The sequence below is a fragment of the Cariama cristata genome, unplaced genomic scaffold (genome assembly GCF_000690535.1).
Source record: "Cariama cristata isolate BGI_N322 unplaced genomic scaffold, ASM69053v1 scaffold18768, whole genome shotgun sequence".
Classification (NCBI taxonomy): domain Eukaryota; kingdom Metazoa; phylum Chordata; class Aves; order Cariamiformes; family Cariamidae; genus Cariama; species Cariama cristata.
The window spans coordinates 22,732-36,667 of NW_009633103.1; the positions used below are offsets into that span (position 1 = coordinate 22,732).

The window sequence follows — 13,936 nt, forward strand, 5'->3', positions numbered from 1 at the left end:
AACACATAATTGTGAAGGTAGCATTTATATTCCTCTTCCCTGCCTTTAGCCTTCTGTTCTGCAGATGGAATAAACCCACCTCCTTCAGCCACTTCTTGTGCATTGTATGCTCGAAGCCCCGACCGTCCTGATGGCCTTTCTCTGGGCTGTCTCCGGCTACATCTGTGGCTGTGGCTGTGCAGTCATTGCTGCCTAAGCTTCCCTCATACAGCTCTGCCAGTCAGCTGCAAGCTTAACTTAAAATTGTTGTTGCTAACTGCTACTTTTCTTGAAATGATGATCAACATTTATTATTTAATATCTGTAGGCTGTAGAAGTTTTAGCAGCTTTTGGGTGGTTTGTACTTCCCAGGAGAGTTTCTTTTTTCAGCTGTGAGGTGTTGTGGGCATTAATGCAGAAGGTCAATAGAGTGAGTTTCCTTTCTGTAGTATTGATGGGGGTAAGTATTCAGTCTGTTGTTGTCCTCTCTCTGACAAGACCATCAAAGATGAAACAGTCATCACACTTTGACCAAGGGTTATCTTTTTTTGTTTCCTTGACTTTTTTGTTTGTTTATTTTCATTTTTGTTCTTTTCTAAGGCTAAAGCTATTCCTTTTAGTGCTGTGCCCTTTGGTCATACACCTGCCTGTGGTATTGCTCATACCATACCCGGTAACTAGCAGTCTTGAGATATGTTGCTTTGGGCACTTAGATTTCAAAACACATAGCTAGTATTTTCATAGGTGGGTGTGAGATGAGTTGTGTAAAGTGTAGGATGTGAAAATAATTATATATTTGTTCCTCTGCCTTAATGAAGGGTGTCTGTGGGGATAGGATAAATAAGGAAGAATACTTCCTGAACAGGCAGTGCAGCAGTGTGGGATGCAGGGTACTGTCTTCTCTTCTGCTGTGTCTGTACTATGCTGCTTATGCTATGGTTAGCACAAAAATTGCTGATCTAATTTGGGTTTAACTGTGCAAATATTACTTTACCTAATTAGCATTGCTCAAAGAAGCTTTTAGATAGATATAACTTTTCTAAAATGTATATGATGTAGGCACTTTGGGGTATCGGCACATACCAGATTATTAAGCCTCTGTGTTGTTCAGCCTGTGTTTTGTAGAGGAAGAAACTTCATGTTTTGCTAAACTTAGTTTGTAGTAACTGTGGTATTGCAGTGACTCTCTTTCTCTTGTTTGCATTTGCAAATTTACTTGCTTCCAATCAAGGCTGGACTTGCCTGTGTACTTCTGTTCTGGCCTATGTTCTCTCCCGGTTAGCTACTAGTTCTCCGTCCTAATGTGCCTGCCCTCTCTCCCCCTGCCCCCCAAGTTCATTCATATGCTTTTCACATAAGCACTCGTTAATTCTGTGAGGGATGATTTTCTGCTGGGTTACAGAGCCTGTTTTCACTTACATGCTGCAATAGATATCAAAACATGAATTGAAAGTCCAGTGGCATTTCAGAAAACACTTAATCCGGCATAAAATTTCATCTAGAATGGATATTATTTTTTCTAGTAATTTTAGATAGTGGATTTTCAAGTGCCACCCTTTTCTTTGTTACTGTTGACTGGTTGGCAAATGTTGCATTTAAGAATAGAAGTTCTCACTTTCTAATATGCACTTGCACCTCTCATGCCAAAATATGACTTGACATCCTGTGATGCATATACCTTTGTATTTAATGTGCATTCCTACCAGATAGCCTTGCACAAAACTGTTTTGTGTTATTACTTAGGTAGGAAGACTTGAAGATCAAGAAGCTGCAGGGCTTGGTTTTAATAATCCAGTTCAGAGCACGTCTCTTGCTGAGTAATATCCTAGCATTGTCTTAACAGCCTCAAATCATCATCCAATAATAGATAACCATGACTTAAAAATTAGGTCATGAATGCCTGTAGTCATCAGAGTTTTACTTGTAGATAAAGGAATGGCTAATCTCTCCATCTCATTACATTTTGAATGTGGAAATCATTTCCTGCTTGCTTCCTTTAATACTTAAACTTGTAAACAGCAGTTTTTTCAGTTCTGACCATACTAGTTCTGAGTTTGTGGTACCCATGCTTACCTGCTTCTCTGGCTGAAGGAGGGTCCTGTCTTTCAGGAGTTCCTTTGTGATGAATGATTGTTCATAGCAAGATGTAAAATCGTCTTCAAAGGTTAAACATTTGCCTTCAGATTAACCAGCTGTTTCCAATTAGTCTTAGTAGCCTGTAGATAGGCAGGCATAGGGCTTGCTCAAGTCTTGATCCTTATTGAGCTATGGCCTTTGGCAGTGCTGTCTGAGTGGAAATTAGTTTTATTTCCGGGGCGATAATAGTAGTAAAATGTCATCAGTACTATGTTGCACTAAGCTTCGTATGATATAACACAGCTTGCTAGCATTTAATGTTTTGATGTTAATATAGATGCTCCTATTGTATTTGTCACTGTAGTATCATGATCTTAAGTCATCGCTTCCTTCACTGGTGTTTGGAAATAAGTTACTGGATTATTATGTATTATTATATTGGTTGTATTGTGAGTATGGTTCCTTGTGGTTATACAGTTGTGACAGTAGTAAATCTCGAAGAGAAAGATAGAGTAGCTTTTTTAACAACTATTTGAAGAGTCACTAGATCTTGTCTACTGGAAGTCAGGTTGAACAAAAATTGGATAGGTTTATTTTAGCTAGCCAACCGGTTTTGCTGTGCTTCTAACCATCTTTTCAGTTAACAACCCACTTTGTTTTAACTAAATTCATGTCAGCTGCTGGCATTGTAGCTAGAGGCTCTTTTCACTTAATATTTCCTCTGCCCTTCTGAAGATGTTGGTTGCATTGTCTCAAGACTAAGCAGTATTTGAATCTTTTATTACTCACGTTGAACCAATGTCTTGAAGGATTTACTGATCCATTAAGAGGCCAGAAATCTGAGGTTACAGTTAATTCTAGTCATAATCTTCCAGTAAAACTTGATTAAATGGTAGCATGTAAGAATTATTTTGCTATTTAGTGCTTTAGATGTTTGAAAGCTGGGATTTGTTAGTCAGAGATAGTGTAAGTCACTATGGAACTTTTATTCCAGGACCTTCTAAGGCAACTGCAGAAGCAACTGAGGACCTGGAATCTTGGCAGTGAGCAGAGTGGGGTTTGTATCACAAGGTTCTGGTAGACCAGTGCCATGACGCTTTTCAAGAAATTATTTGTTTTACTGGAAAGCCACTCACTTTTCATAGAAAATATTACTATATAAAATGCATGTACTGATACTTTTTTTGTATGTTATCATTCTTCCTTCACAGAACCCATTGTAATAACAACAAAAATTTCTATATTGCAGATTTAATCCAGTGCACAAATGAGATGAATGTGAACATCCCACAACTGGCAGACAGTTTGTTTGAAAGAACTACCAACAGTAGCTGGGTAGTGGTCTTCAAATCTCTCATCACAACCCATCATCTAATGGTGTATGGAAATGAGGTAATACAAAAAATGCTATGTCTGAGAACAGTTACAGCACTTCATTCCTATAAATATCAGCTAAATGCTTCCACTAATTATGTTTCTAAGAAAATCTTTATTTTTACCTTGCTGTGTCTAACTCTGAACGCAAGTCTCATTATATGCTTGTCTACTTAATTTGTTTCTACTTTGAAGTTTGCAATTCTAGAATGAAAAGTAAGTGTCGTCAATGCTGGAGGTACCTTATTTTCTGTGGTGTTACTCTAATAATCAATCAAACAAACCCAACAGAAATTAACTTGAACGGGATTCTGAAAGCTGAAAATGGAAGCATTTTTAGGTTCATGCTCTAGCTAATCCAGATGGTCATTTCTCTGAGAACTTGATTCTGAACCGATTTCCACCATCACCCCCTGACATTTTGCAGTGAAGACAAATGTGTGGCTGTGAGCTGTCTTTGAGTGTGAACATCTGAATAACACCAAATACTGTAGAACAATTAAACAAAACCCCAGTTCACACTGAAAGGACTAAGCCTATTTTCTTGAATTCCTATGGGGCCTTATTTTTCGAAATACCAAGCCAAACATAGCAGCAGTGTGAATTTTCTGCATTTAAAAAACCAAAACTATACTTTTTAAGGCTTTCTTAGAAAGCGTTTGTAAACATTCTTTTTTACTGCAGTCAGTGTAAAGTAAGCTATATGAATTTGGGCATTAAGAGAGATAGCTTTAGAAAATTAGAAGTAGGATTTTGTGGAGAGAGCCAAAACTTTTCACTTCAGGTTGCATTGAGAGTTCTTGTAGGTCATGTAACTACTTCCTCTGGCTGAGTGGCTGGGTTGTGGAGGGTTTTAAGTTTCTCTTGCAGGATAGCTGCAGAGTATTTCTGATCTTGGTGAAAATCTATTCTTTGAAGCTAAGTAAGCCACAAGAGGGCAAACTTCTCATGTTGACTTTGAGCATTCTCACTGGGATAACTGACACTTTCTAAAACAGTCTATACGCTTTTGCTGTGCTTGCACTTTGACTCATGTACGTTATAAATGGATGCCTTTAATTACTATGGAGTGTATTGGTATTTCATAGGACCACTGTCTGAAATACTTTCCATCTTAAGAATAAAACTACCAAACAAATTTTGTTTGCTAAATGTGTTACAGAAGTGATGAGGGTAAGATTGCTGCTCAAAATGAAACTCTTCACAGCTAGAAATAGTACTTGAACAATGAACATGGAAATTGAGTGCTTGTGAAAATGTCTAGAAGTTTATAGAGATCTGTAAATACCTTTGTAAAAAAAAAATGGAAAGCATTTGATCCTCCAGCTTTTGCTTAATTCATTTATAGCTAAGTGCTGAGTGTCTTTACTCTTCTCCAGTCTTTTTTCTACATAGCCTATGTATTTGTGCTAATGAAAATAGTTCAGTAGTACACGTTATACTAGTCAGAACTATTTTTTCCTCTGTCAAAATGTTATTGCAAGTGAATGATTGGTTTATTTTTGTAGCAGCTCTCTATACAATGGTTCATAAGACAAAATCATTCGTACTACTAAATTAAGATGTGGTGCCAGTGATCTGAAATATATCTTTACAAGATGAAAATAGCATCATTCATTTTGTGAAACATAATTCAGAATTATGTGTAACTGAGGTAGACTAAGTGTGATATTGTGTTAATGCTCTATATTGATTCTTATGTTTATTTAACATTTGATTTATAAGCAAATGAACATTTGTCACCTTATTTTCATATTTAAGCTAAATACCATTACAACTGCATGCTGAGCAAAGATGCCTTGGCTAATTGGTAAAATGAAATCAACTGTTGTAAAATTGAAGTCGGTGAAACAATCATGAGCACATAAAATGAGAACGTATTTGGTGGATTTTTTCAGAAGTTTCCAGTTCCATATTCTGGCTTAAAATAAGCAAAAGTCTTTCAGTCAGAGACCTTCATGTGATATCTACATGACTTTGATTTGTTCACAGATTTTTACATTAAAAAAAAACAAACTAGCTGCATTTGAACATTCAGCTGAGTTTTTGTAATAGTTTCCAGATTTGAAATCAGTCTTGAAGCATAAAAGCTGAATTTCATAAGCTGGATAAAAAGAGTTTCTAGTACTTTTACCTCTGTTCCACCTCATTGGTAATATAGTAAAAGCATTCAAATTTTTCCTTTCATCTAGCGTTTTATCCAGTATCTGGCGTCCAGAAACACATTGTTTAATTTGAGCAATTTCCTAGACAAAAGTGGATTGCAAGGTAAGGCGTCTTTTTTAATAAAAGTTAGTAGTATGCTGGGGAACAGTAAATACAACTTGCTAACTCCAATGGACTGTGTCATTTAAGAAGTAATTTTTCTGTCTGTTTTATCCCAGACTACATTTCTTAATTAAAAATGTTGTTGTGGTGTGGCAGAAGCTGTCTGCTGGAGGAACTTGTTGCATCTTTTAGGAAAAGCTTACTTATAAATTCTTCTAACTTTCTTAGCTAAACAGATCTGATTTAGTATTCCTCCTATTTCGGAAGAGATTTCTCTGTTTGGAAAGGTATATTTTGATTAGTAAGTTAAATTTCAAAAAATGCATTGTATGTACATGAGATACAGCATGTCAGTGAGACAAAAACTATGTCTAAAGAAAAAAATTAATTTTTTGTGAAATTGTTTGAAGACCACTCCATCCATCTTTGAGACTAATTCTATGGTCAACTAAGTTTTTCTCTGGTTTCAGTGGAAATACCCTTCCAAACTCGTACGCTGAAGTTCAGTGCGGTTTTAATTATACATGTAGCTGTTTGGGTGTGTGGGTTTTTTTGTCTGCTGAGGTGGTTTTTTACTGTCTGCATTACTTTTTATATAGCTGCTTCTAATTTTTGCCACAGGTGTACTAGAACCGGTACACAGAGTGGTTGCCTGGGGACAGAAACCTTCTCAGTGGTAACCAAGTGTCTATGAAATTGCCTCACTTTGAGTCTTAACTTCCATGATCTCAATATAGATTATAAACAGATCTTCTTGATCTGTATCCTTAGACTGACAGTTATCAAAATACTTCTTATCTCCACTGTCTTAAGATAGAAAAATTTCTGTCATGTCTTAATATTTCCTTCAGTGCCTTTTTTTTTCCTATTCAAGTTGCAAATGAGAAAATGTGTTGTGGAGTTCATGCAAACATCTTCATGAATGCATCATGTAATTATTTTGGTAGTAATTTCTATCATAGTACGAAAGAACTTGCGTAAAAATACTTTGTTTTGATTTTGGAAGTGATTTCCTTAGGAAGTAAAGTGTAAACTTCTTAGTCCAGGTCTTCTAGATATTTGCAGTATTGTCTGTTTTATTTACATGGTGAATACAATGACGTACACAGTTCTTAATAACACATTATATTTTTGCCTGATTTTGTATCGTTAGTGAAGCTATCTTCGTTAATATCTTGCACTTTACTTAGAGTAAGGTTCTTGGTCTTTAAATTGACTAGGTAAGTAATAAGCTTCTGAAACTTGTTTTTTTAGGTTATGACATGTCAACGTTTATCAGACGGTATAGTAGGTATCTGAATGAAAAGGCAGTTTCCTATAGGCAAGTGGCTTTTGACTTCACAAAAGTAAAAAGAGGGTAAGGACTGCATTTTGTTTTGTTTATCTTGAGTTTTTGTCTTATGTCCTGTAATTCAAGTGGAAAATACCAATCTTGGCTCCAGCTTAGTACAGACAATAATGTCTGCTTTTCTCAGTCGAATACCTCCCGTGACACACAAAGGCTCAACTGCCAGTTGTGTGTATTACAAAAATATTTTACTTAAGTTGTTGTAATTTTGCTTCTTTAAACATTAACAGTTTAATATAAAGAAATGAGAAATGGTATGCATCAAAGTGTATCTCAAAAAAAAAGTAGAAGTTTGGACAAATCTTTCACTATACATTGCGAGGTTGCTTTATCTTCCATGTAGTATAGGGGACTATGCAATTTACTTGTGTTTCTAGCTCTGGAAGGTTTAAATGACAGGTGTTTTCTGAAACACCTTGTAGTCCTTCCTGGTGTTTCTCTGTTCTTGTCCCAAAGTGTCTGTATGAAGTTTACTACTTTTGTAAAGGTAGTGCAGTTCATGCTTTTAACAGAACATTGCAGTAGATGCTATTCTATCTACAGAAATTAGTCTTCCCTGCAAAGTGAGCTCCTTGAAGAGAAAACAGTTGTTTGAGACTACATGTAAAATAACAGTGCAGAGCACTAGTAGTTGGATAAATTGCATTTCATAGTGAATGATGGAATTAATCTGGAGATCTCCTTCATTGGGAAGGCTGGAGAGTTTGTACCAGTCACAGTTGAAAGTTTTTCCATCTTTGTTCGTTACCTTTGTATGCAGAGCTTTTCAAAATTTAAAAACATAATTTTAGTTTTAGATTTGGGCATCCTTTATCATTCCTACACAGGTTAATTTATATTGAAGCTAAAAACTTAATTCTTAACCCACAAAAATCTCAAAACTGTTAAATGAATTAACTGCAGTAGTGGGCTGTCTAGTGATACCTTACATTAGTGTTACAAAGGTATTTGGAATTGGCCTGAGAACACTGTCCAAACCCCTTGTGCCTCCTTGCTAATACTGTACAGTCTATGTGGCTTTGAAGCGTGATGGTAAACTGAAAGGGGAACACTTGGACTCTTTGCTCTTTCTGCCTTTAGGAATGGTTGGAGTCCCAACAACACGAAACAGTTAACCTTTTCCATATACAGGATGTGTGTGTGGTCAGGTGGCTGCAGATACACTGAAGAGATACACAATTGTTTTATGATCAAGTGTTTTAGGCCTGATGAGGTGAATTATTTAGCCTGCAGCACGTGCCTAGAGGTCCTTCTGTGAGCCAGCAAGAACAACTCTTCTGGTGGCAGCAATCTACCGTTTCCACACCTCAGTTTTTCTTAGGGGTTTCTAGCCGTGCCATCCCAACCTGAAATTTATTGCGGTTGCTGTTCACTGTTCAGAGGGAGTATACACCACAAGTAGAAAACTGGAAGCAGCATGCTCCCTGTTGCTTTCCAGGCTGGAGAACAACCACAGCCTTTTCTGTGCAGATGCACGGTGAGATTTGCACTTGCAGGAAACATTTGGTTTGCTGTGTGCATGCTGATGAACTGCAAGGCTGTCTGATTTGTTGTACAGAAAGCAGTTTTTCTTGTCACTGACGTGATTTAATCTCTTGCTCAGTTGATGCTTTTCTTGGGTATTTTTGGTTTTCATTTGATGAGTTTTTTCAAATGCACAGCCAGTCTGAACAATTAATAAACAACCAAATATTGGTAGTCAGCAGTTTAGAGAAAGTGTCATGTAGTCTCTCTAATGTTTCCAAAAAAGCTTGAAAAACATATTGCCACATTTGTTTATTGTTCCTTACTGCTTTTAGTTCAAAAGATTATCCAAACTGACACAAAATAATAATCAGGTGATTGGAAAAAGCGTAGCTCAAAACTTGATTCAGAAATAACCTTCAGAGCATTTTTTTGGTTACCTGATACATAGTAGCTCTGCTATATTTCTGAGAACTATCAGTTTCATTTCCTCTGAATAAAAATTCATCTTGGATTCATATTTTGGCCAAATAAAAGTTGTTACTTTTGTATGCTGCAGTTATTACAGCTGTATTGGCTAGACAGCATTCCTAAACACCAAAATGCCTGCTTTGAATGGCAATGATTTAAAAGTTTTGTCTGATGACCTATTTTATTTTCTACGTTATGTTTCTCACTAACAATTGCCTTCAAAATTCAGGTGAAGAATTTTCTTTTGTTTTGCACAACAGGGCTGATGGAGTGATGAGAACAATGAGCACAGAAAAACTCCTAAAAACTGTACCAATTATACAAAATCAAATGGATGCACTTCTTGACTTCAATGTAAGTTTAGCAGCTTGTACATGTCTAACATACTCTTGACTTTGTTGTACAAACCTGCACAAGCTTGTAAAATAGGTCAAGATTAAAGGTCTTGAACTTGGTTCTATGTTAGCTGTCCAGCTTAAAGAGCACAAATCTGCTTGTTCATTGGTATACCCTCAAGAAATCAGAAAAAAGAAATACGATGCTCACTGGAGAGAATGTGTCGTGCTAAATTAGTGTTGTTCATTGTATAAGAATGGTTTGTTCATTTAAAAGTTGATTATTTCTGCTCTCTGTCTTCTAGTTATGTTAACATTAACATTAGTTAACAAAAATGTCTGCCAAAATGATTTGATTTAATTCTGTGCTGAGAGATCCTGTATTGATTTGCTATGCTGCAACTTTCCACTAATAGCCAGTGAGATGATTGGAAAGCATGCCTTGGGATGGAGTACTGGAGTTCAACTAGGAGTTTTCCAGTAAGGGATCAATTAAGTTAAATTAACTTTTTTCTGATCTTCCTAGGTCAATAGCAATGAACTTACAAATGGTGTAATTAATGCTGCCTTCATGCTCCTCTTCAAAGATGCCATTAGACTGTTTGCGGCATATAACGAAGGGATTATTAACCTCTTGGGTAAATATAACTGCTTTCTGCAATTTTAAACTTTGGGGAGGGAGATCATTAAACAATTGCTTTTTTTTGAGAAGTTGAAGTAGTCTTACTGTAAGACTTCAAAATATTACTGTTACTTCCAATTCAGATCTATTTCCAAGGTTTTTCTGTCCAATTACATTTTCCATTGCATTGTTTAAAGGGATGGGTAAATTTCTGAAAGCAAAGCCCATTCAAGATTTTCTTCACTTAATTTTTTTTTCTTGCAATGCCTTGTTGTGTGTTTTTTGTTTGTTTGTTTTTCTGACAAACCTGAATCATGATACTGATTTCTCTTTAAGAAACAAGATCAGGTTTTGTTTGTTTTTAAGTGGAATAAGTTATGATCAGTTACAAATTTGTGGTCACAGCATCTGTGATTGGTTGGCTACTGCAATTTTAACATTGCTTGTTGTTTTAATCATTGGTTGGCTTATGTTTCTAGGGCATATCTTATTTTAAGGAGAATTGCAAATTCAGGGTTCAGGCCCTTTCCCTTGCACACACTGGAAATGCAAGGGAGCCAAAATTTGGAAAATAATTAAGTTAAAAGTAATCTGTTGATTTGCTTGGTTTGGTTATATTTTGTGATTGGATCAAGCTACCTGATTGCTGTTGTTTCCTGATGCTTGTAAAATGGGAAGCAAAATGCAGAATTAGTAAAGGACAGTCTGAAGTCAGTCAGACTTCTTGTCTGAAGCCCCTGTCTACTTCTTTTCCCTCAGTGAGAATTAGCATGCAGTTGCTTTCACTCATGTTTTGAGTGAAGCCTAATATAGAAACAGGCCTTGAAAGTGCTATTTCAAGAAGTGAGATGGGACCCTCTTGCTTTCAGCATGGATATTTTGTAATCAATTGCACCTCGTTGTAGACCACACCATAACAAGAGACATTGCTCTGGCGGAGAATATCAAAATCTTGCCTGATAATGTGGCCACTGGAATAGAGTATATGTTTCACTGTCAGGTTGTAAAATTGCCTTCCCCCTGTCCCTAAGAAGATGAATTTGCATTTCTTTGGGTGATATATTCTTAAACCTGATTATCCTCTTCAGGGTGGTTATGCTTTTGTGAGATCTAGTACCTGCAAGGTAACATGTAATTGCATGCATGTGATTGTTAGCTCAAGTTTGACGGAGCTTTTATCATTTGGTGCAAGTTAGGCATAGTGACTTCTGTGGTTGACATAATAAAACAGATCTGCAGGCATTTTCTGTTCATGTTGTTTTATATGCTTTTACTTTGCATACTGTTTGCAGAACGTTTGATTTCTTATTTAATGCAAGTATTCTTACTGTTCATAGAAAAATACTTTGATATGAAAAAGAACCAATGCAAAGAAGGCCTTGATATATATAAGAAGTTCCTCACTAGAATGACACGGATCTCGGAGTTCCTTAAAGTTGCAGAGGTAAACTTTAGTCAGCCAAACTTTGTCCTTTATTTGAAACAGCTAAAGTGCTTATTTTCTCATAAAGCAGGTATTTCTTCCTTCCAGCCTAATTGCAATGCCATCAAGGATCATCTTGTGTCTCTGCCCTAGTGATTAGTTCATTTGAAGGCTGTGTTGAAAAATCTGACTGCAAAATATTTACTGTTTTATCTTTTATTTAAGGAGGGTGTATAAATATACATTTTAAAATTTCCTTGGTTACATAGTAATTGTGATATTTCCTTGAAGAATAGGCTTGCTATAAACAACATGGTGATCTACTGCTTTCTATGATTCTAGCTGTATTCTAGTTTGAAACCCACAATTCTGCCATTAGTTTTAGATGAAATAACAGCTTCACAAATGAGAAATTGAAACAAATAGATGAACATGTGGTTATTTTTTTTTTAAAGGTGTCTTGGCTTATAGGTGTGTTTATAGAGGAAAAAGCAGTTACCTTGCAAAATGTTTTGTTTGTGGGTTTTGGGGGGGTTTTTGGTTTTGTTTTTTTAAATTTATTTAGTCTGTTGCATTCCTGTTTCTGAAACATTGCTGAGTTGATGTCCTAGTATTATGGAATTCCTCAGTTGAGGTGTGCTCCTGTGCTTGTTTTGCTTTCCTTCATTACTCGTATCTCTCTCAACAAAAAATTAAGCCGTAAAGCTTGGCTCACTGTCTGTCCTGACAGAATATCTTTATCAGAGGTACTACCTTCAGCTATCTTCAGTTGATAAGTATTAACCTTTCTATTGTAACAATATATATTCTACTGCAAAACGTCTTAAGTTTGATCTGCATTATAGAAAAGAGGTTCTTTACAAAACTTTGAAGGTGCTTTGGTTTAGCAAATATGTGCTCTACATAAGTAGGTCTGAGCATTTACCCCATAAATTGTGGGATACACAAAATTTTCTAGCCTTAAAATTCTGAATCACTTGATTCTTACTCTATTTTATTTCTAAGGTTGTAGCTGTTAAAATATCTCTGATATGCCTGCTTCAAATGTGTGTACATTTAACAGAAGAATTTATTGTAACCAACTGTTATAAATTTCAGATTGTGGAGACTTAAAATGTATATGGACAGATTTGTGCTTTTTATGTCACTTCATCTTAATGTTGTTTGCTTTTTGAGCATCTCTGCCTTTGACAAAAGCAAACAGGTTCTAAAGCTCATTTGTTTTATTACAGCAAGTTGGAATTGACAGAGGAGACATACCAGATCTCTCACAGGTAGATAAACCTATTATGTGTTTGCCAGTACATGTCTGTGGTGGGGTTGTGTAATCAGAAAAACTTGGCATTATGGCATTCTCTCATGCTTTCTTGTGTACATTGTCACCAAGTTATTTCCAAGTTTGTGGTTAAACCCAACCTCTGTCAGAGCCTGGCTTTTATATGCAGTGATCCTATTGTAAAATATTATAGATCATTTCTGTCACACGCTAATTAAGTTTTAAGACAACCTTATTTCTATCATGCTTGGAGATGCAATTTATATCTGTAATTTCACATAATGGAACTTTTACATGATATTATGAAGCTGTGGTTTTTAGCAAGCTTACTTTTGGCTATGTGCCCATTTAAATCATTGTGAAGACTTGCAGAGTGTGCACATAGAAATGACTTTAGGTACAATTTCCTTCTTAGAGTCTCTTGAAATACTGACTGCTTCCGTTTGTCTGCTTGCTGTTTCCTAGCTGTTAATTTTAACATCTCTTGACATATTTCAGTACTTAGTGGTGAGTCATTATGACAGAGTAATGTAGTGAGGAGAGTACATCACCTGGTATTTTAAGTAATTAAATATGTACAGGATGCCAAAATGCCGTATAAGTATTCTGAGCTGTTATACCAGTTGCCCTCTGAAAATCTTAGCTACTGATTTGCTTTGCCTCACATTCTTCAAATCTGTTCCTGAATGTCTCTTTTTGCAGGCACCGAGTAGCCTTCTTGATGCTTTGGAACAACATTTAGCTTCTCTAGAAGGGAAGAAAATCAAAGATTCCACAGCTGCAAGCAGGTGCTTATGCCCTTGTTTTTTTAAACAATTGTTGAATTGAATGTTAAATCCATTATTTTCGATTTCATTATAAACTAAGATGTGTGTAGGCTATGTTGAAGACATAGTATTAGCAATGATAGAATAGCAAGTTATCATATCTTTTGCTGAGTACTTAAGACAGCTTCTTCCAGGTCAACAGAACTAGAATCGAAGGAGCTGCAAGCAATTCCTGTAGAATCCATCATGTAGTAGTTATACTTTTAACATCTAGTCTTGAACTTCTGCAGAGAAACTAAGGTTTTTTCATTTACTGCCTGCAAATGTTCATTTTATGTTAATAATTAGAATTCTGTAAGATATGCAACATTAATAAATAAATGTCCTTAGACTCTTATATCTCAACTTTAATCCCTTTTTTGTCAAAAGCAAGGAAACTCTTCCAGAAGTCCTTACATTAAGAATGGATTGTTAAAGTAATTGAGGATTAAAGCTATAATGAATATGGTAAAAGGCATTCACTGATTTAAGTG

At 35.9% G+C, this 13,936-nt stretch overlaps 1 protein-coding gene across 3 annotated transcripts in view; it reads left to right on the top strand.

Annotated features, from left to right (window-relative positions):
* The first annotated feature begins 3,309 nt into the window (after positions 1–3,309).
* PICALM (phosphatidylinositol binding clathrin assembly protein) overlaps positions 3,310–13,936 on the top strand; it is a 39,666-nt gene continuing 29,039 nt past the window's right edge. For all 3 annotated transcript variants that reach the window (XM_009706630.1, XM_009706631.1, XM_009706632.1), the window contains exons 1-8: positions 3,310–3,447; positions 5,622–5,697; positions 6,952–7,054; positions 9,241–9,334; positions 9,842–9,953; positions 11,275–11,381; positions 12,593–12,634; positions 13,339–13,424. In XM_009706630.1, coding sequence (XP_009704932.1) covers positions 3,328–3,447; positions 5,622–5,697; positions 6,952–7,054; positions 9,241–9,334; positions 9,842–9,953; positions 11,275–11,381; positions 12,593–12,634; positions 13,339–13,424 — 740 coding nt within the window. In that variant the 5' untranslated portion in view covers positions 3,310–3,327. The remainder of the gene's footprint in view (positions 3,448–5,621; positions 5,698–6,951; positions 7,055–9,240; positions 9,335–9,841; positions 9,954–11,274; positions 11,382–12,592; positions 12,635–13,338; positions 13,425–13,936) is intronic.